Source organism: Macaca nemestrina, chromosome 8 (assembly GCF_043159975.1).
Source record: "Macaca nemestrina isolate mMacNem1 chromosome 8, mMacNem.hap1, whole genome shotgun sequence".
NCBI lineage: Eukaryota > Metazoa > Chordata > Mammalia > Primates > Cercopithecidae > Macaca > Macaca nemestrina.
This window is the reverse complement of record NC_092132.1, coordinates 152,710,455-152,733,731: the sequence shown is the minus strand read 5'-3', so window position 1 is coordinate 152,733,731 and position 23,277 is coordinate 152,710,455. Positions and strand designations below refer to the sequence as shown.

The 23,277-nt window shown below is 52.5% G+C and overlaps 1 protein-coding gene across 9 annotated transcripts in view; it reads left to right on the top strand.

Annotated features, from left to right (window-relative positions):
• The window catches only part of LOC105491902 (DLG associated protein 2), a 921,137-nt gene that overhangs the window by 768,793 nt on the left and 129,067 nt on the right, over positions 1-23,277 (top strand). For all 9 annotated transcript variants that reach the window (XM_011758618.3, XM_071068682.1, XM_071068680.1 and 6 more), the window contains 2 exons: positions 1,688-2,745; positions 19,297-19,508. In XM_011758618.3, coding sequence (XP_011756920.2) covers positions 1,688-2,745; positions 19,297-19,508 — 1,270 coding nt within the window. The remainder of the gene's footprint in view (positions 1-1,687; positions 2,746-19,296; positions 19,509-23,277) is intronic.

Sequence of the window (23,277 nt, the reverse complement as noted above, 5' to 3'; positions counted from 1 at the left end):
CGCTGTCCTAGCCATGGACTTGGTTACAGGCCAAGAAGACAGGGCTCCCCTAAAAGTTGGTGGATGGGCTGGGGTGCATTTGAGGGGGACAGCCCCACAGCTATGTCTGGGTGGAGGCAGGGGAGAGGGAGACAGAGGAGGAGGCCATCATGATGGTCCTGGTGACAAGGAGGAGGGTCTGGGAAGGGAGGGGCCTGGGATGGAGGAGTCAGGTGTGGGGTTGTGGGGGGCCTGCCAGGAGGAGGAAGATGTGGGTGCAGAGACCAGGGGGAGCAACAGGCCGTGGAGCTGGCAGATCCTCCTTCTCTGCAGGTCACCCCAGCGCCCAGCTGCCCTCCTAGGGAGAGAGGAGAGAGCAAGCGACCTGCCCCTTGGTGGCTCAGCGGCCATAAGACAGGCTGTGCTGTGTTGTAGCCATGGCCTCACTCCCCCAGGCATTCAGGGAAAGCTCACTGCAGGCCGAAGAAGGGCACAGGGAGGAGTTGGGTGGGCAGGGATGCAGCCTGGCCTCTGGGAGGAGTTTGGTAGGAGGGGATGCAGCCTGGCCTCTGGGAGGAGTTTGGTGGGAGGGGTTACAGCCTGGCCTCTGGGAGGAGTGGGGTGGGCGGGGATGCAGCCTGGCCTCTGGGAGGAGTCGGGTGGGAGGGCATGCAGCCTGGCCTCTGGGAAAGGAGGCATAGCTGCCCCCACACAGATGGGGCCTCGAGAAAGCCCCTCCCATCCTCACTGGCCTGTAAGAATGTGAACTGAACAAATGATTTCGCAATTAATATGTGTGTATGTGATACATGAGCTTCCCAGACAATATCACCCATCAAATACCAGATGCTATTTTTAAAACTTCTTAAGCTGTACCACACAACTGAAATCTAAGTGAAATACAACTATGCTTTTCCCCCAAATTGTTAATTTCCTTTAATACCACAAAATCCAGCTGTCAAGAGACCTGTTGAATCTACTAGCTGCTAAATCTTGGTCATTAACCATTTGGGAACATCAGTGTTCCCTCTCCACTCCTCACACTTTGTGATATAAAAACAACTGCGTGGCCGGGCGCGGTGACTCACACCTGTAATCCCAGCACTGTGGGAGGCCAGTGATCACCTGAGGTCAGGACTTTGAAACGAGCCTGACCAACATGGCGAAATCTCGCCTCTACTAAAATTACAAAATTAGCTGGGCGTGGTGACGCCTGCCTGTAGTCCCAACTACTCAGGAGGCTGAGGCAGGAGAATGGCTTGAACCCGGTAGGCAGAGGTTTCAATGAGCTGAGAACGTGCAATTGCACTCCAGCCTGGGCGACGGGGCGATACTCCGTCTCAAAAAACAAACAAACAAACAAAAATTAGCCGGGGCAGTGGCGGGCACCTGTCATCCCAGCTACTTGGGAGGCTGAGACGGGAGAACCGCTTGAACCCGGGAGGCGGAGGTTGTAGTGAGCCGAGATCGCGCCCTTATCCTCCAGCCTGGGCGACAGAGCAAGACTCTGTCTCAAAAAAAAAAAAAAAAAGAAAAGAAAGAAAATAAAACCAGAAACCACAAACCTGCCCTCTCGAGTGCCCAGGCCAGACACGGACACTGATTACTGAAAACACAGCCACGGTGGGGGTCACACGTTCCCCTTCCCCGCGCCTGGGGGTTTCCGCCGCGCTTCCGGGTGCTGAATGCCGTTTCTGTTTCCCCGCAGACCCGCAGTACTCATGGTCGCCCACGCAGCACTTCAATGAGGAGCGCTACTCGCCCGCGCCCAGGAGCATGAAGGGCCTCTCCGGAAGTCGGACCCAGCCGCCGCTGTGTCCCGGGCACACGTGCGGTCTGGCGCCCCCCGAGGACTGCGAGCACCTGCACCGCGGGCCCGACGCGCGGCCGCCCTACCTGCTGAGCCCCGCGGACAGCTGCCCCGGGGGGCGCCACCGCTGCTCGCCGCGCAGCTCGGTGCACTCGGAGTGCGTGATGATGCCCGTGGTGCTGGGCGACCACGTGTCCAGCAGCACCTTCCCGCGGATGCACTACAGCTCGCACTACGACACGCGCGACGACTGCGCTGTGGCCCACGCGGGCACCAAGATCAACCGCATCCCGGCCAACCTGCTGGACCAGTTCGAGAAGCAGCTGCCGCTGCACCGGGACGGCTTCCACACGCTGCAGTACCAGAGGACGTCCGCGGCCGCCGAGCAGCGCAGCGAGAGCCCCGGGCGGATCCGCCACCTGGTACACTCCGTGCAGAAGCTCTTCACCAAGTCGCACTCGCTGGAGGGCTCCTCCAAGAGCAACGCCAACGGCACCAAGGCGGACGGCCGGGTGGACGACCACCACCACGCCCACCACGCCAAGCACAGCAAGAGGAGCAAGAGCAAGGAGCGCAAGCCCGAGGGCAAACCCCGGCCCGGCGTGAGCAGCTGGTGGAGCTCGGACGACAACCTGGACAGCGACAGCACCTACCGGACGCCCAGCGTGCTCAACCGGCACCACCTGGGCCCGATGGCCCACTGCTACCCCGACGCGCTGCAGAGCCCGTTCGGGGACCTGTCCCTCAAGACCTCCAAAAGCAACAACGACGTCAAATGCTCAGCCTGCGAGGGTTTGGCGCTGACGCCCGATGCCAAGTACCTGAAGCGCAGCTCCTGGTCCACGCTGACGGTCAGCCAGGCCAAGGAGGCCTACCGCAAGAGCTCGCTGAACCTGGACAAGCCGCTGCTGCACCAGGAGGCCAAGCCCGCCCTGAGGCCGTGCCACTACCTCCAGGTAAGCAGGCGCAGGGCCCTGTGGAGGCCCACTCGGCACAGCGGGTGGTTTTGTCGTTATTCCATTTTTCATTGACAGATGACAACTGCATACACATTTAGGGTGTGCAACAGGATGTTCTGATATACGGATATGTTCTGGGACCGCTCCACTGAGCTGTTAAAACACACATTACCTTACATACGTTTTTTCTTTTGTGGTGGGAACACTTAAAATCCACTCTGGGTGATTTCCAAGTATTCAATACACGGTTGTTAACTGATGCTACTGTGCTGGCCAACAGGTCTCTTGAGCTGACCCCTCCTCACTGAAATGTCCATTGACCAACATCTCCCAGTTCCTCCCCATCCCCAGTCCCTCTGGTAACCACAGTTCCACTCTCTGCTTCTATGAGTTCAGCTGTTTCAGATGCCACCTGTGAGAGCAACCGTGTGGCCTCTGTGTGTGCCGGGCTCATCCTGCTTTGCAGTTTCTTCCAGCTTCCCCATGTTGTGAAGAGTGGCAGGTCTCCCTCTTTCAAAGGTTGAATAGTGTCCCCTGTGTATGTACCGCGTCTTCTTTATCCATCATTTGCTGGTAGACTCGAGGGTTGACCGCACGCTATGGCTTTGTGTGTGGGGCTGCAGGAATGGCAAGACGTTATTTACAGGCAGCTCTCACGCGTGACTCCGGCCTTCTCTGGGAGGGCCTCTGGAGATCCCAATTCCTCCTGGGAACCATCCCTCTAAACACAGTGGGCCATTTCTTTAATGCCTCTAAGGCTGGAGGGTTTAACAACCACAGCAAACACAGACTAGCCTATGTGGATGTTTTCCACGTGAAAGCTGATGGACCGGCCTAATGGAAATGGGCCGGCGACATTTGTGAGTTCACTCCCTGCAGCTGACTGCAGCCTCTCTAAGCCCCACCACCACAAAGAGCCTGATTATGGAAAAGGCCTCTGTGTCTCTGGGGTGTGGCTTAAATGAATTTACCAAAGGCAAAAACAAATGAAAGAAGGTACATCCCTAGAGCTGGCGTATTGCGGAATTGTCTGTTTTATGTGATTTCCCTCTCTGTCTCTGAATTGTGCTATGCCGGAGTTTACTGGGGAAGTCCTCTGGGAAGCACACGCTACTTCTGAGGATGCTGCTAAGTGAAGACTCCCCTCAGTCAATAGTGCTGTTAACAAAACATAACTTGTGTGTCCCAACTCACAAATCCCTCCTGCTTGCCTAGAGCAGCAGCTGTGGGCTGCACGTTGGGTTGGAGATGTCACCACGGAGTAACGAACGGGACGTTGATGGCTGAGCCGACGGGCAGTCAACTAACAGGGCAGCGAGAACCAGCAGCCGTGATGCTTTCTGGGAGTCGTGGTGGCAAATGCTTCCAGCGGCACCATCGCCGTCAGGTCCAGCGTCCACGTCTCAATAGCTCTGTTTTGAAAGGAAATGCTAACCAAATTGCCTTTGCAGGCAGGTTTATTCAGAGACAAATTGGTAGTTGCATAAAATATTATTTTATAGCAATGGAAGAGGCACAAATTTTGTTTGCTGTTTGCAAACCCTAATCATATCCAAATGCAAAAGTTGTGTCTGCTTGTTTAGAGAAACCTGCTGTAAAGAATTGGGGTTCACTCTGATCGGTCTCCTCGTTGTCACAGACACACAGCTCTCTTGTTTTTGTCTGTAACTGGGGTGTATAGTCTGTTCCCTGAGTGAACACTTCAGGACGCTGTCAGAGCCTCCAGGTTTTGCCCCAGGGTCACCTGCCTCCAATGCCTACCACTCTTCCCCAGCCCTTCTATCCGTGCCTTCTCCTCAGGTCCTGTGCCCTTTGGACCTGCCTTCTCCCAGGAGTTTCTCCCACACACTTCCTCCCAGGCACACGCTTCTCTCCACCTCCAACAGCTACTCCATGGTGTAGGTGCAGGGAATACCAATCATTCACAAAGGTGAAGTGAGACAGAATGAACCTGCACACCGTCAGTCCCTTTCAAACACCATCCCTCCGTGAGTGGCCTCATTCCCTCTGCACTCACGCCTTCCCACCCAGGCTTCACTGCGACAAATCCCACACAGCAGACAGATACAACTGTAAATATGCCTGTGTTGATCTCCAAAAGATCCACACAGAACAATGAGGATGCTTTCTTTTGAAGCATAACCACCTGCATTATGAGATATTGAAAACAATATCAGCCTGGTCAATGGTCACATTCCCCTGAGGGCTCGCTGTCTCTTGTTGGCTTTTATTTGGATCAGGATCCAGAGAAGGGGCCCACCTGGCAGCTGGTGATGAGCCTCTTCATCTCGTTCAGGCTGAGGTTTCTCCTGTCTGTCCGCTCGTCCTTCTCCTGGATTTTCTTTGTTTGGAACCAGCTGGTTGGTCTGATTGTGTCTGTCAGTCTGAGTTCCGTGCCATGGGGTCATTTCAGACACTCTGGTCCTGTTGTTCTGCAGCCGGCCACCCACTGCTGGACTTCCCTGCCCCGAGGCCTCTCACCGTACATGTGTGGGTCACCAGGTACCTTTACGTTCATCAGCCGGGTTTCCTGGCAAGCCTGTAAGAGCCTTGAGGGCAGAGGCCAGGTCAAACCTCCCTTTTCCTGGGGTCCCCCCACAACTCTGCCGAGCGCTGAGAGCCAGCAGGGCAGGGAGCGACCTGGGTTGGGCCGAGATGTTGTCCCAGCAAAACGCATTTTTCCAGACTTCAAAATGTGATGTCTTTTTATAGTAACAGGTAAAGAATGACAGGCTGGCCAGGCGCGGTGGCTCAAGCCTGTAATCCCAGCACTTTGGGAGGCCAAGACGGGCAGATCACAAGGTCAGGAGATCGAGACCATCCTGGCTAACACGGTGAAACCCTGTCTCTACTAAAAAAATACAAAAAACTAGCTGGGCGCGGTGGCGGCGCCTGTAGTCCCAGCTACTCGGGAGGCTGAGGCAGGAGAATGGCGGGAACCCGGGAGGCGGAGCTTGCAGTGAGCTGAGATCCGGCCACTGCAGTCCAGCCCGGGCGACAGAGCGAGACTCCGTCTCAAAAAAAAAAAAAAAAAAAAAAAAAAGAATGACAGGCTGTGATTTGACCCCAGGAAAAGGTGTGATTCTGGGGACACAACATTGAGGTGAAATCCCCCTGGAATTCAATGACGTGGCCACAAGACAGAGACAGGAAAGAGAGGAGAAAGCAGCCACCAGGCCTCACACCCACCAGGGCTTCCCTGCAAACAGCTTCGTCTGCTTCTCCATGGGGGACAGCGGCCCTGCATGCAGCACAACACCTGCCATGGCCACCAGCCTCCCTCTCATGTCCACTCAGGTGAACATCCTCGGAAACTGAACCCAGAGCGTTATCGTGCCAACATTGGGAAGCACTGCCTGGAGGATGGGAGGACATCTGCAGCCACGGCTTTCATGGTGCTTGTTCACAAGGGCACTTTCTTGCAGTAGCAAGCTCCCTGCATCCCCACATCCACCTCCCAGTGAAACCACCTCTTTCAGGGATGCAGCTTGGTGACTTTTCTCCCCTCCTCACTGTCCCCCAGTGGTCACCACTGGGCCCTCGTGGAATGATCTATGAAGCTGAATATCAGGAGCTGTGTGCCACCTCCTCAGACTGCTTCTGTCTTAGGACCCAGCTGCATTGATGTCTGGCGTTTTCAAAGATGCCTGTGCAGGACTGTCCCTTCCTGTCGATTGCATTAAACTTTCTGGTAGAAAACTTTAGGTTTCTGGGTCCTCACAAACCCAGATTTTATTTCACAGCCAGGAAATAGTGAAACTAAAGGAATTTGTCTGTGGGTCCTAGTGTATGGATAAGATTTAAAAGAATTAGAAGAGAGAAGTAATGTTTATAAATTACATTCCTTTTTTTTACTGGGAAGACTTGCGGCTGAATGACAGGATAACTTTTTATTTTCACCCTTGGTTTGTACAGAGTATGTGGTTCATATTAGAGGAAGATTTTTTTCTTGTTTTTAAGTAGTTCAAGACAGAGACTAAGAGGAATTGAAAGGCAATTCTGACCTCACGTTATTCTTTCACAAAGCTCTTATTTTCATCTTTTCTGTATCAGCAGACTAAGCATCTAAGGTCAAACTTTTAATGAGCATTGTAGGAATGCAGAAGGGATTCACTGAGGCTTAGCTCCGGATGCAAAAGACTCTCTATGCCACAGTCCACAGAAAGTCCCAGGGACATGCAGGGAAGGAGAGACGCCGCCTCCCCGGGAAGGCTCCCGGCGGTGTCAGATGGAGGGATGGAGGGTCCCTGCTGCCTCCCACAGAAGACCTGGCAACCCCTCCAGCCCTTGGCCTCTGTCCCCGCCTCCTTCTCTGCTGTCCTCAGGCCTCCTCTCTGCGGCATCCCAGTCTCCCACCCCCTCCTGCGCTCCTGGTTTTCTCCTCTTCCAGTGTCCTCCCCACCTGGCATCTCCCGGCTGCAACCCTGGCCCTCCTGGGGAAGAGGTTTGGACCCTAGGTTTTATTTGACTTGAAGAGGTTCAGACCCCCCGTTTTATTTGGCGTGTTCACAGGCAGCAGCCAGTTAGGCTTTGGGTTTTTACCTGTCAGGCTTTTTACCTGTTCACGTGTTGGAAGCAAACGGCAGAAAAGAACACAGAGGGGAGGGGGTGGAATGAAAACACGGAGCCATGAGCGTTTCCCGCCCGCGTGTGAAGTATTTCAGAGCCTCTCCCTGCTGCCGCCCTCTGCAGCGGGTCCCAGCACCGAGTACGGACCCTTCCTCGCAGCCGTTCCTCTGAAGGACGTGTCTGTTTTGTAGGCTGTGCAGATCCCTGCCTTCCAGGCTCAGCTACTACATTGGTGAAGTTTCCGGTCAGGCACAGAAACACGTCTTAAAAATCCATCTCCCCGGTCACCAGGTCATCCCTGTGGTGTAGTTTAGAAAAATCATCCATCTTTTACAAAACGGAGCCAGGCTCCCCTGTTTCTTATCTCTACAATAAGCATTTAAAAGGCTTGTCACGGGGCCAGGCACGGTGGCTCACACCTGTAATCCCAGCACTTTGGGAGGCCAAGGCAGGGGGATCACCTGAGGTCAGGAGTTCAAGACCAACCTGGCCAACATGGCAAAACCTGTCTCTACTAAAAATACAAAAACTAGCCAGGCATGGTGACGAGTGCCTATAGTCCCCGCTACTCAGGAGGCCAAGGCCTGAGAATTGCTTGAACTTGGGAGGTGGAGGTTGCAGTGAGCCAAGATCGCGCCACTGCACTCCAGCCTGGGTGACAGAGCAAGGCTCCATCTCTAAATGAAATAAAATAAAATAAAAATAAATAAATAAATAAATTGTTTGTTTGTCATGGAATGCACAATGCTAGCCATTTGCTTCTTTCTGCCCGGTCTGGGGTGGAACCTGAGTTTCATCAGAGTTGGGACAGCCTGGGCCACCTCTGGCCCTCCCGCCACAGGGCCACCTCCACGTGCTAGGTGGCCCCTCCCTGCTTGTTTCCTTCACACCCTCAGCTCAGCTTGGCCTCCACCTTGGCCTTTATGGAGGGTCCCTCTGCTCGCCATCTGTCTCCCGGGCCCGGGTGCTGTCTTTGTCCCACTTTACCTCTGTATCTAGGAGGGTCCAACACACTCGGTACCGATTCGCGAGGGGGCACCTGTGTCCTACAACGTTCCAGAGGACGCTGGCTCGAGCATAAGGATCTTTCTGGGCACCTCAGTGTCCCATGTTCCAGAACTTGGCAAGCAGGAAGGCCCCAGGTGTCCCAGTCCCCCACCCCACCACCCTCACAGTGTCCCCACCTGTTCAGGAAGGTCCCCATCTGTTCAGGAAGGCTGGAGTTGTGGCTTATAGGGTGCTTTCAACTCCAGAAAACCAATAGTTCTGACAAGCTTCTCAGAAAACTTTGTATTTGTAGTTTTAGGGCCGAAAGAGTGAGAGAGGAGATGGCTGTGGTTGGTTCCTGTCCTTAGCCATACCAGTGCTCAGTGGAACGGAAGAACCAGCCAGTCGGGCCGTGCTCCACTCTAACGCACGTTTGCAATTTGAAAGGAGAGCTTTTGTTTTAAGTGGCTCGTGGTGTAGATCTTGGGCCGTGAATGGATAGGAGAGTTGGGGTGTGGTCACACCTCACTTCCAATCCCGTAGTGGAACACCAGGGCTGGGAGGAGCTTCTCATCCCCTTTTAAGCTGCTCTGGACACAAACGCACAGCCCTGCACTCCTTCCACAGCCCCTTGAGTTCCTTGTCTGGATCTGTCCGGCACTAACACCTGGCCACCAGCTTCCCCCTCCATCTGCTGTGAGTCCTAAAACGCCTCATTTGGACAAAGCAGTGGCCTCTGCACCAGCACCAGGAGCCACGTGTGCCCGCCCCCCACACTCTATGTTCCCCATCCTGTGGCCCAGGCCACACCATCTCCTGACTGCAAAGCTCGTGTTGTGAGGGGCACCTCCACGACGGCCCTGCCTCTGGGGCACCCCTTCCTTCCCCCCAGCCCCAACTGCCACGGAATCCTCTCTCACCTTGAGAAACGTCACACAGGGCTTGGCAGGATCACGCTGGTGCTCACCGAGCCCATTCATGTAATCAGGGACCATCTGCAGGAGTGCGGGAGATGGGCCTGTGCCTTCGAGCCTCCCGGATTACGTGAGGCCACTCACTGTCTCCCCGGCTGGACTCCTCCCATCACCCCCCGTTGTCCTGGGACCCGGCATGTCACTGCTGGGAGCAGCTTGGTGCTGGGCAGGCAGGGAGATCGCTGGGCTGTGTCACATTTCAGTGACATCATCTTAGGACCCACCACGTTCTCATCCCCATGACAGAAATTCCAGCAATGTTTGTGGAAACGCTGACGGATGTTGAAGGGTGTCTGGTTTCGGGTTTTTGACCAACCTTGTGTCTGGTAAATCTTTCTGCCTCATCGATCCTGCATGCCTCAGTTTGTGATGAGATGCAAGACAGTGTCCTGAAAAGCGCATTGGAAATCATGACTCGTGTGAACATGGAACACTGGGTGGGCACATGCACTGTTTTATCCAGGTTTACCGGGTGAGAATGACACGGCCTACATGTAACTTAAGGTGGCCGTGGATGCAGAGACCTCGTGGTGACTGGGTACAAAGACCCTGTGGTCTGTGACTGGGTCCTTGGATTCTGTGATCTAAGACCCTGAGGAACCAGCTGCATTTAAGCAACGAGGGTCACCAAGTGGTCACCTTGTTCTGGGCACGGTGCCCTCGACTTGGCAGCTAAGGCTCTGCTCCTGCAGGAGTGCAGGTGGATGGGGAACTGTTCTGTCCTCTCCCACCCAGGATAGCTGAGGCTCTGCTCCTGCAGGAGTGCAGGTGGATGGGATCTGGCTCTGACCTCTCCCACCCAGGACAGCTGAGGCTCTGCTCCTGTGGGTGTGCAGGTGGATGGGGTCCCATTCTGTCCTCTCCCACCCAGGACAGCTGAGGCTCTGCTCCTGCAGGAGTGCAGGTAGATGGGGTCTGGCTCTGACCTCTCCCTCCCAGGACAGCTAAGGGGTCTGCTCCTGTGGGTGTGCAGCTGGGCAGAGTCTGGCTCTGTTCTCTCCCTCCTAGGGCAGTGGATGCCCCAGGGTTCTCTGTCCCCGCTGAGTCTGTGTCTCCTGTCATGGACTTGGTGGTCCACACACAGTGCTGGTCCATGAATGATCCTGGAACGGCTGGCCCAGCCCAAAGTGCAGCAGGACTGGGAGCTGTTGGAGCTCAGGCCAGTGAGCTACGATTTAAGTCATCCCTCGTCTGTCTTGGTGTTAGGGAGTGAAATGGAATAAAGTTTGTCCTTAAGAAAATGAAGTGGGCAGCTGAACCCTAAACCTAATCCTGACTTGGTTTCAATGGCTCAGGGGAAAAACCACAACAAACAAACAAGAAAGGAAAAACTTCCCGCCCAAGCTAAATTGTTGTAGGGACCCCAGGGTGGATTGAACAGCGTTGCGAAGATCTCTTCCACTGAGATGTGCACCCCGGGAGGCGCAGCCACGCACCCCGCATTTCTCAAGCCCAGCATGGCGGGATGGGGGTGGGCGATGCTTGTGGGGTCCGTCTTATGCACTGGGAGATGTCGAGCAGCATTTCTGGGCGCCACCCACTACCTGCCAGAAGCACCCCCATTTAGTGACAACCAAACACGTCTCCAGATGTCACCAAGTGTCCCCTGGGGGCAGAATTACCAGATTGGGAACCGCTGGTGTCATCCAAAGAGCGTGAGCTTTAGAACAAGACAGACGCGTGGGATTCTTCTTGTAAGCTGTGCAGCCAGGGGGCTCTGAAAAGGGGCTTTCCATGGAAATGAACGGCTATGACTGTGCCTGCCTAACCTCCCTCAGGGTCCCGGAAAGAGCCCCTGGTGAGATGGATGTGTCAATGGCCACAGGTGTCCTCTCAACAAGGAGATGGTGATGGAGGGGCGAGGACGCAGATGGGGCAGAGGGCAGGGGTGAGCAGCGGGGAGGAGTCGCGGCCAATTCTGAGAGAATTCGGGTGCCGTATGAACTCAGGGGTCCCCACACCAAGGCAAGGAGTGGGCGTCCTGCCTTCGTGCCGCCAGCCTGGGTGGTACATGAGTCAGCTCAGGTGCCATGACGGGCATCCACACCCGGGTGGTCTAAAGGCACATTCATTCTGCAGGGTCCTGGCGGCTGGCGCCCAAGACTGTGGAATCCCAAGGCCAGCTCCTGCTGAGCCTCTCCTGGGTGTGCACACGCCGTCCTCTCCCCGCATCCCCACAGGGTTGCCTCCTCTCTGCCTGTCTGTGACCTCATCTCCCCTCCTTAGGAGGACGCCAGGCAGATGGGATCAGTGCCCACCCTGGGGACCTCATCTTACCTTCATCACCTCTGTCAAGGTCCCACCTCCAAATAATCACATTCTGAGGTCCCAAGGGTTAGGGTTCAATACAGGAATTTGGGGTAACACAATTCAGGCCATAACCTGTGTGTTCTTCCCAGGGAGGGACATGGGGGAGACAGCTTTCTCCCGCTGAGGGGCTCAGGGCACGCCCTGGAGAGACTTAGCCGTTGGCCGGCACCTCCCAGCAGCTTGGAGCGGGCACCTTGGTCCTGGAGGGGTGAGTGTGGCATCCACGCATCCTGGGACTCCTGTGTGGCTGGGGTCATGCCGGGCATGCAGCGCCTCCGTTGGTGGCCTCCTGGTGTCCGTGAGCCCGTGGCTTCCATTCCTAGTATCAGCATGAGGGTGAGAGGAGCTGGACGGGGCCAAGGGGCCCAGTCACGTGTGCCCAGTCACAGGCGGGTTAGATGGGGGTTTTGTAGACTCAGCTGTGGTGCGGCCCACAGGTTTGGAGACAGCCGTAGGAAAGACAGTTCACAACTCACAGCCCCAGAGGAGGGTGAGGCCACACCCCAGGCCCCAGGGACACCCCTATGGGTCAGGAGGCGGGGGAGGAGGGAAGCATGGGCAGGAGCCTTTGCCACAGTCTCCCGGAAGGAGGGAGACACATACACAGATGCACACACATACGCACATAGGCGTGCATGCACAGCCATATACCTGCACACACACACACACATACGCACATTACACACACACACATACACACACACGCACAAGTCTTGAAGGAATGCAGAAGACGTTTGCCTGCGGGCACGTGCAGCAATGGACGATAATGTTCTTCCTCGGTTCCAGCGCCTCAAAGAGAATATGGTGATGGAATCCTGGCCCCTTTCACCTGGGCTTTGCAGCTTGGAAGAAAGAAAGGATATTTCAGTTTGTGCAGTGTTGAACTATCCCTAAAGCAAGAAACAGGAGACATCGAAATGTATGCTGATGTCACCCTTATGAAAATGCCTTTTTGTTAGAAATTATGAACATCACCCATCACGAGGTGCAAGGAGGTAATTAGGGTAATTGATTGCCGTGAAATGCAGCAAGGACTGCAAACTGGATTTGCAGAGTCTGGTAGCTGTCGTGAAAAGAAATTTATTCATTCCTTCACTGAAGGCCATAAAGCCATTTGGGTTTCAGAGCGTGCACTTGGCCACCCTGGGCTGAGGGCTGCAGGGTTCGAACGCTGTAACAAACGGAGAGAGATTTGTTTGCTGAGGCAGGCTGGTGTTTTAGTATTGCTCTTCTGTTCTTTTGATAGTCTCCAGACATACGCTTTGGAATGGGGATTTGGTACTTGAATTCATGCTTTGAAACTGACTCTGGTTGACATTCTTTCTGTATTGAAATTTCTTCTGTCAAAGCCTGCGAAATTGGCTTCTTAAATCAGAAACAAACGTACAAGCTGGTCTCATTTGTAGTTAATTTGCAGGCTGCTGAAAAAAAAAATCTTTACTTTGTTTTTTGTGGAAACATGTTTTTAATTCACACACAAAAAAAATCTCATAAACCTGCCAAAGTGAATCTCTTCTCTGATGGCAGATGAGCTGCTCTTCCATCTGCCGCCAGCCAGCCTCAGCCTCCCTTCCCGAACCCAGCTCTTCACGCGTTCCCGGGAGGGTGGCAGTGCGAGCTCCCCTGTGCCCAGGAGCCTGGAGGCCAGGCCTCCCTCTGCCCCGTCGCCTCTGCCTGCACCTTCTGCTGGTCCAGCTCAGACAAAAGGGAACCCGGACCTCACCCCAGGACCTTCCCTGATCCTGGCCCCTCCCGTCGGCCGACAGTGACCTTCAACACGTGTCCCCTCCACACTGGCTTCTCCACCCTAATGATGCTATCCCTCATTTCTTGTCCATCTCCTGTACCGAATTGTAACGTCATTGAGGACTGTGGCTTTTCTTAAATTAAAAATAAGGGTGTTGATTACAAAAGTCATAAGGGTTCATGTAGACAATTTAGAAAATATAAGGAAAAGTCATTGAAAAGCCCGTAACCCTCATCTCCTAGCGACGGCCCCTGTTTCACATCTTCTGGCTGTTTCTGCACATAACACAGTTACATCTTTAAAAGGCATAAAAAGGTCAAGTGGACACTGTGCTTTAAAAATTGCTTTTCCCCCTCATGAGCATCTTTTCATCACTAAATACACATTCTGCAATGTTATTTTTGATAGCTGGGTAGTATCCATCCTGTGGTTGTAATAAATATTGTAAGTCATCTCCTATGATGTCGTATTGTTGTTTCTCCTTTCTCCCTGATTAGCAATTCCCCAGTCCCTGGCCCTGGGTCGCACTGTCTTGAGGAACCTTCATGGAAAGAAAGTTGCCCAGTCTAAGGACATGACCAGTCCGAAGGCCTCCAGTCATCTCCAGAAAGACTGGGAGCTTCACCGCCCACCACGTGGCCTGAAGACACGTAGATAAGAATCGTCAAGTCCCCAAAGTTGTGAATGTTTCATTCTTCCTTAGTCACTTGTTTTCAGTGCTCCAACTTCCTCACTGTCAGGAAATGTGAAACCAAAATTCACATGGACAAAATTTGAACAAAACATGGGCAAATGTATGCCTGTTTTCTTAATTGCTGATTTCTTGCTGGGAGAACCTGCTGTGGCTGAGGCCCCAGGCCTCTCTCTTACCCGACCTACAGCTCTGCAGCTCTGCGGTGTCATCTGTGGGAGTTTTACCTTGACCAGGTCATTAATACCTGATATGGTTTGTGTCCCCGCTGAAATCTCGTTTTGAATTGCAGCTCCCATAGTCATCATGTGTCGTGAGAGGGACCTGGTGGGAGGTGATTGCATCGTGGGGGTGCATCTTTCCTTGCTGTTTTCATGATAGTGACTAAGTCTGCTGAGATCTGATGGTTTTATAAGGGGGAGTTCCCCTGCACGCACTCTTTCGCCTGCCGCCATGTAAGACATGACTTTGCTCCTCATTCACCTTCTGCCATGATTGTGAGGTCTCCCCAGCCATGTGGAACTGTGAGTCCATTAAACCTCTTTCCTTTATAAATTGCCCAGTCTCGGGTATGCCTGTATTAGCAGTGTGAGAACAGACACGTACAATACCTCCAGTTCCCTTTCAGCGTGGTCTGTGTTCCTCTTTGAACCGTGCAGACCTGGGCAAAAGGCACCAGGTCATAAAGGCTTTAGAAGAACCCGGCTGGAGAGGACCGCAGACGCTGCCTGTCCAGCTCACAGTCACAGGCCAGGATCCTTCTTCTGAGCCTTTTGGCCTCTTGGAGTCTGGGTGGAAGGAGAATCTGGAACTTTCCATCCTGTCCAACCCTCTCCTCATCACAGCATCTGGATCTTCTAGTGTGCATGGTGCTGGGGTGTCACTGTGAGCTGCCGTATGTCTGGGCCACCTTGGGGGTGCTACAGCTGTGATCTACCTGCACTGTGACCCACAGGGGCTTGAGGGACTGTGGTGTTCAGGTTTCTGCCCCTTGTTACTGAGGGACTGTGTGTTGTTCGGGTGTCTGCGCCTTGTTACTGTGGGACTGTGTGTTGTTCGGGTGTCTGCGCCTTGTTACTGAGGGACAGTGTGGTGTTTGGGTGTCTGCTTCTTGTTACTGCAGGACTGTGTGTTTGGGTGTCTGCGCCTTGTTACTGTGGGGCTGTGTGTTGTTCGGGTGTCTGCGCCTTGTTACTGCAGGACGGTGTGGTGTTCGGGTGTCTGTGCCTTGTTACTATGGGACTGTGTGTTGTTCGGGTGTCTGCGCCTTGTTACTGTGGGACTGTGTGTTGTTCGGGTGTCTGTGCCTTGTTGCTGCGGGACTGTGTGTTGTTCGGGTGTCTGCGCCTTGTTGCTGCGGGACTGTGTGTTGTACGGGTGTCTGCGCCTTGTTGCTGCGGGACTGTGTGTTGTTCAGGTGTCTGCACCTTTTTACCTTGGGACTTTGTGTTGTTACGGTGTCTGTGCCTTGTTACCTTGGGACTTTGTGTTGTTTGGGTGTCTGCCCCTTGTTACTGCGGGACTGTGTGTTATTCGGGTGTCTGCGCCTTGTTACTGCGGGACTGTGTGTTGTTCGGGTGTCTGCGCCTTGTTACTGCGAGACTGTGTGGTGTTCGGGTGTCTGCGCCTTGTTACTGCGGGACTGTGTGGTGTTCGGGTGTCTGTACCTTGTTACTGCGGGACTGTGTGGTGTTCGGGTGTCTGTACCTTGTTACTGCGGGACTGTGTGTTATTCGGGTGTCTGCGCCTTGTTACTGCGGGACTGTGTGTTGTTCGGGTGTCTGCCCCTTGTTACTGCGGGACTGTGTGGTGTTCCGGTGTCTGCCCCTTGTTACTGCGGGACTGTGCGTTGTTTGGGTGTCTGCCCCTTGTTACCGCGGGACTGTGTGTTGTTTGGCTCTCTGTGCCTTGTTACTGCGGGACTGTGTGTTGTTCGGGTGTCTGCCCCTTGTTACTGCGGGACTGTGTGGTGTTCGGGTGTCTGCCCCTTGTTACCGCGGGACTGTGTGTTGTTTGGCTGTCTGTGCCTTGTTACTGCGGGACTGTGTGTTGTTTGGGTGTCTGCCCCTTGTTACTGCGGGACTGTGTGTTGTTTGGGTGTCTGCCCCTTGTTACCGCGGGACTGTGTGTTGTTTGGCTGTCTGTGCCTTGTTACTGCGGGACTGTGTGGTGTTCGGGTATCTGTGCTTTGTTGCTGCGGGACTGTGTGGTGTTCGGGTGTCTGCCCCTTGTTACCGCGGGACTGTGTGGTGTTCGGGTGTCTGTGCCTTGTTACTGCGGGACTGTGTGGTGTTCAGGATCCCTTGCCACACGGGGTCCATGGTAAGGGGAGCTCCTGCTCGTCCAGGCTGGAAGTCCAGGATATGTGAGTGACAGAAATGAGCATGGCTTTCCCTCTGCCTTGGCTCCTGTCCTGGGCTGCAATGTGGAAGATGTCAGATCTGCCAGAGCGCTGGTGTGGCACGGCATTTAGGAATGAATAAAGGGGCCTTCAGCCAAAAGACCTGCCTTTACCACCAGCCACGCAGATTCCTGCTGGTCGTGCTATCGATCGACTCACAGGCAATATGGACACTGGAAAGATAGCAGGTTCCTTTTACGATGATATAAAGAATATACCTCAGTATCTAAATATTTTACAGCAGGGGAAAAAAATACCCTGTCTGAAGACTTTTTAAATATGGAAATTTTTTATTTTCTTTCTCTGTAAACAGCATTTGGGGAGATTCTCTTCTCCAGCATGAAGAACACACTACGTTAGTTCCCTGACTACCGACGGTGGGTGATGATCCGGTTGCTATGGAAAGCTTTGGAGTTCTCTACGCTCAGCGATTGCATGCTGTGTTCTTTTGCTTTTGTAATGTGAATTTGACCTATGGAGTGAACTTTATCCAGAGCCTCTGGGGAGCTGTTCAAAGCTAATGAACCGTGGGGAAAAGAAACCATGTCCTGAGCCGCACAGAGCAGCTCCCGCGGCGCAAACCACCGCGCTCCAGTTCCGTGACGTTTTGCTCATTGCCGCGTCGGGTTTCCAGTTTCACAGATGGTGGATGGAAACAGAATATTGGCCCGCGTTGTCGTCTTCATGGCTTACCCTCCCCTCAGAGAGACACTTAACACAAACACACAGCAGGCAGCCTGTGGGGCCGTTGTGGGTGAGATATAAAATGCACGCGGGTTCGGTTCTGGGCCAGTCAGATACACAGCATAGGGGGCTGCTCAACCCCACGCCTGGCAGGATAAAATATGCACACCCATCCAGCTCCGAACAAGGCAGAGCATATAGTGCCGGTGCCCGATGGTGTGCCAGGCGGGCATGTAACGTGCACATGCCCAGCTCTGAACCAGGTGGACATATTATACGTGTGGGCTCTCAGCTGTGTGCAAGGCAGGTATATAGCATGTATGTGGGCCCAGTTCTGTGCCAGGCAGATATATAATGGCATAGGTGCTCACCTCTGTGCCAGGCAGATATATAATGGCATAGATGCTCACCTCTGTGCCAGGCAGATGTGTAACATGCACAGTTGCTCAGTTTGGTACCATGCAGATATATAACATGAACGGGTGCTGAGTTCTATACCACACAGATATACAACATTCGTGGTTGCTCAAGTCTGCACCAGGCGGGCATATAACATGCTCAACTGTGTACCACACAGATAGATAACATGAACGGGTGCTCAGCTCCGTACCAGGCAGAAGTATAACACGCACAGGTGCTCAGCTCCATACCAGGCAGAGGTATAACACGCACAGGTGCTCAGCTGTGTACCACACAGGTATGTAACACGCACAGGCGCTCAGCTGTGTACCACACAGGTATGTAACACGCACAGGCGCTCAGCTGTGTACCACACAGGTATGTAACACACACAGGTGCTCAGCTCTGTACCACACAGGTATGTAACACGCACAGGCGCTCAGCTGTGTACCACACAGGTGTGTAACACGCACAGGTGCTCAGCTCTGTACCACACAGGTATGTAACACGCACAGGCGCTCAGCTCTGTACCACACAGGTATGTAACACGCACAGGTGCTCAGCTGTGTACCACACAGGTATGTAACACGCACAGGCGCTCAGCTGTGTACCACACAGTTATGTAACACGCACAGGCGCTCAGCTGTGTACCACACAGGTATGTAACACGCACGGGCGCTCAGCTCTGTACCACAGAGATATACAACATGCACGGGCACTCAGCTCTGTACCACACAGGTATACAACATGCACGGGCGCTCAGCTCTGTACCACAGAGATATACAACATGCACGGGCACTCAGCTCTGTACCACACAGGTATACAACATGCACGGGCGCTCAGCTCTGTACCACACAGGTATACAACATGAACGGGCGCTCAGCTCTGTACTACACAGGTATACAACATGCACGGGTGCTCAGCTCTGTACCACACAGATATACAACATGAACGGGCGCTCAGCTCTGTACCACACAGATATACAACATGAATGGGCGCTCAGCTCTGTACCACACAGATATACAACATGCACGGGCGCTCAGCTCTGTACCACCCAGATATCCAACATGCACGGGCGCTCAGCTCTGTACCACACCGGTATCCAACATGCACGGGCGCTCAGCTCTGTACCACACAGATATCCAACATGAACGGGCGCTCAGCTCTGTACCACACAGGTATACAATATGAACGGGTGCTGAGTTCTGTAACAGGCAGACATATTCCATGCGCAGGTGCTTAGTTGTATATCAGCTGGCATATGATGTGGCTGGACAAGATCCTTTTGCAACTCTGAGTGCTGAGAATTTGCATGTGTGATAGAACTCGGCTTCTGGAGTTAAAACTGTCCTCCTTTATTTCCTTGCAAATAAGATATAAATGGACAACAAGATAGGCATTTTCTCCCTTGTTTTCTTTTTTTTCTTCCTTTTTTTCTTCGTTCAGTTTCTCAAGTTTCAGTTTCCTCTTATACCAGAGGGAGATAAACTAAATTTTAGCCAGTGCTTTCTCCCAGCTGCTGAGATTGCAAGTTTCCTTCTTCTCTTACTTTTCTCACATGTTCTCACTGTATCCATATGTTTACCTATCACTTATAATGAAGAAAAACCAATGTTTTTATTCATATCCTTTTAGGGTATGCATTTTTTTGCATCTGACTTTAACCGATAAATGACCGTAAAGAGATATATTTTGATGGAATTGTAGAGGATTTGTTTCCAAAAAGGAGCTGATGCCACCGTTCTCAGTGATAAAGTTGACGTGTTTCGTGTCTGTCTGCTCCTAGGTGCCTCAGGACGAGTGGGGAGGGTACCCCACCGGTGGCAAAGATGAAGAGATTCCCTGCAGGAGAATGAGAAGCGGGAGTTACATTAAAGCCATGGGGGACGAGGAGAGCGGAGAGTCAGACTCCAGCCCCAAGACGTCACCAAAGTCGGCGATCCGACCGGAGCCGCTGCTGAAGTCCATCGGACAGAGACCGCTTGGAGAGCACCAGACGTAAGTGAGGCCAGCTGCCTTCCCACTCCAAGCGCTTCCCACTGTCCGCGGGCTCCCTCTGCAAAACCCCTTCGCCGTGAGCTGAGTGCCATCCATTTAAACCAAATTCCCAAGCCGGAAATAGTAGACACCATGGCCATCAATTTTCAAGTTTTTTGTTTGGTTGGTTTGGTTTGGTTTGGTTTAGAACAACCAGAGCTTTGGCTATTTATTAATCACATAGTAATTAAGGAAGTATGCTTGGGCAACTTCCATTTCAAATTTTAAAGCCAATGTGATCTGTTGTATCTTTCTGATCATTCAAATTATCCTCAGGACAAGCACACGTCTCTGTTTGTATGAATGTGTGCATACGGGTGTGTGTTTGAATGTCTTTGTGAGTAAAAATCGTTAACAGGGAATTTTGTCATTGTCTATAACTTTATAAGTGCATTTCTAGGCAACACATATTTGTAGAGGAGGGAGGAAGTAGACTAGCTTTATAAAGATAAAACCCTACACTTTACATATTTGCCCAAAATTTATTATTAATAAATTTAATTTTGAAAATATAGACAGATAAAACTCTTTGGGAAATCAGCAGTTCCTACGAACCATGAAAATATGACTGTTACTCTCAACAGCCAGCTGCTGTGAATCTTGAGTCCCACAGGTTAGTTCGGGTGATAATACCAAGAACTGCCTCCCGCGGCCGGCTAGTCCCACAGGTTAGTTTGGGAGCTAATGCCAAGAACTGCCTGGAAGCCCCCCGCCCCCCCCCGCCTCCGGCGGCCAGCTGTGTGGTCCTGGGCAAGTGGACAGCCAGGGCGGAGCTGCTTCTCAGCCTTGGCCAGTGCCACATAAGAGATATTAATCATACCCACACGTCAGACACAGAGCCCCAGGCCGCAGGGCCCTCCCTGTATCGTCTCTCTCCACGCCAGGTGCACCCAGCGATGAACCAGTGACCATGTGACCTCTTCCAATGTTTCCAGTTGTTCATTACTGTTGACTTACAAGATGAAAAAGTGAAATTTTAAATTGCAACCAAATCTTACAAATTAGAACTTAACAAATCCGAACTCTATCATTATTGCCTAGTTCAACTAAATTCAAGCGCTATAGTGTTGGAATGGCAGACAAGACATGCCCTGAGACCAGGCCCTATGTCTGCCCAGCCCAGGCCCATCCATCTCCTCTTCTTCCAGAGGGTGGTCGGTGCCAGCTTGTGGGACGAGTGGCTGAGAACAAAGCCAAAGTCTTACCCTGGGGAAGCTCTTAGACTTGTTGGAAGGAAATGGGGAGGAGGTGTTTGTAAGCCAGGAAACAACCAGGAAACATGATTACCAGGAAGGGGCTGGGGAGCTGGACGGAGCTGGGAGCAGAGCCAAGTTGTCTGACCCATCTGCTCCAACAGGCAAGTGAAGGATTGGACTGGATGTCGGCTCTCACCCACCTTTTATTTGGGGCACTTAAAGACATTAGGGGAATTATGAATTATGTGAGACCTCTTCCAGGGGAAAAGCACACACATGCAGAAGCTATGCTTCGTGAGTCCAGGGCTGCCAGACCAGCCTCAGTCCTGGGGTTTTGGACCCCCAGCTAAACAGCCATTGATAACTTCACACTTTAAACGTTTGTGATTCACTTCATGATTCTATACATTTGAAAGCAAAGCGTGAAAAGAAGAAAAAAAAAAAGCCTTTTTTAGACCATGGGCAGGAACTAAGAATTTTAAGAATTATTTCGTAATTTTAAGAATTATGAAAGGCATTTTCATGTTAATGGGTTCCTTCTCCCACTCATTCACCATCGCTGCTGCGGGTCCCCCAGGATCGTTATCACCTCATTCTTCAGTGGCAGAGACGGTGTCTCCTTCCTTTCTTCACATCAGGGACTGGCCCAGAGTCCTGTACGAGGCTCCAGTGCTAACGATGTTCAGAGGACGCTCCCAGAACTTTACATTTGCAAAACTCACACCATCACCCAATGTAGTTGAAACTCTTCGAAAAGCCAGGGATTTTCGAAGGGATGTGAGCCCGAGGCCCCCTGACAGCATCACCTAAACACTGGCAAAACCCTCTGGGAGTTCACCCACCAACAACCCTTAACACCTGACCAGAAAGCATTCCACAGCCTCAAATCTGATCAGATGTGAGGAAAACGGGTGAGACATGCTGCCTAAGTTACTCCTGTTCTAAACACAAATCCATCTCTGCCCGTGGCCCCCGTGCCGCCGTCCACTCGGCAGACACAGGTCTGACTCTGCCCGTGGCCCCCGTGCCGCTGTCCACTCAGCAGAGATGGTGCAACAGTTGGGTCCATTCTTCCATTTATCCAGGATTTATTGCTTCATTGATCAGTCCAACAAATGTCAGGCATTCTGCCAAACTCGATTTATGCGTGCCCCAATCATTCTTTTTCCTTAAATCTGACACCGTGGTGTGGATGACAAAACGCAGACAGCAGCTGTGTGATGGGTCTAGACCATACCCTGCCTGCCGGGAACTAACCTGAAAGTCCCCGAAACTCCCATGGGTCACTCTTTGGGGTTAATGTAATGAAAATTTCTGCAAAAAAAAAAAAAAAAAAAAAAAAAAATTTGTTACCAGAAGGTATCACCACATTTTTGCTATTGCCTGTTAGCACCTTAGTTTATCTTATATTCCTTTACGTTTTATGGATTCCAATGTAATTCATTTACCCATTTTCAATGGCATTGCCGAAGCTCAGCTACGGAACTCAGGGAAGCTCTGATGATGCCTGTTTTGTGGACAGAAACATGGCTCAGGGAGGTGAGGTGCTGGAGGCTGCACAAGCCACCAAGGCTCTCAGCTGAAGGTAACTCAGCCCCAAGCCCCGTGGCCTTCACCCCGTGGCACTGCTCTGTGGAGGGCAGTGGCTGAGGCCAGAGTAGATACTATGGGGAGAGGAGAAAAAGGAAGAAAACGGCCAGGACTGGGAGAACTCCCATAGTTGCCACTCTGTAACCCTGTGTTTCCAGGAAACAAGGGCACACTAAGTTGTAGTGAGTGTGGACAAAATTTCCTTGAAGGATTTTAACAGTGGAGATGTCAGAAGCACATCACAGGGACCTCAGATGAAACAGGAAAGACAAGACTGAGGAGGCACATACACATCCATGTGCTGTCTTCATTCTCCTGGCCTCCAGAGTCGTGTTAACTGTGCTGGGAACGACTTGGGTTTCACCCACGTGAACTCCCAGCACCACCCATGACTGTGGCTGGCACCGTGATGTCGTCTCTGCATCCTGTTCCATTACGCACAGCCCTTTCGTAACGTTCACTCCTGGGGTCCTTTCCATCTGGGCACATTTAAATATCTGCATTTTTAATGTGTAGCAGGTGAATATTCATATCCAAACATGTTCTCCTAATCCAATTCCTCATTTATCTTAGTTTTAGAATTGATTTCTGAATTGACCATTCCCACCTAAGCTTGGAGAAGGCTCAGTTGGATTTCACATGTTCACCACAGTACGGGTGCAGACGCCATAATGCCCAAGAGGCTGGCTGTGGAGGCGTCTGCTGGGATGGAGAGGAGAGAGGGTGAACTGTGGGGTGTCATGAGATGGAGAGGAGAGAGAGGTGAACTGTGGAGGTGTCTGATGGGATGAAGAGGAGAGGGGTGAACTGTGGGGGTGTCTGATGGGATGGAGAGGAGAGAGGGTGAACTGTGGGGTGTCTGATGGGATGGAGAGGAGAGAGGGTGAACTGTGGGGGTGTCTGATGGGATGGAGAGGAGAGAGGGCGAACTGTGTGGCGTCTGA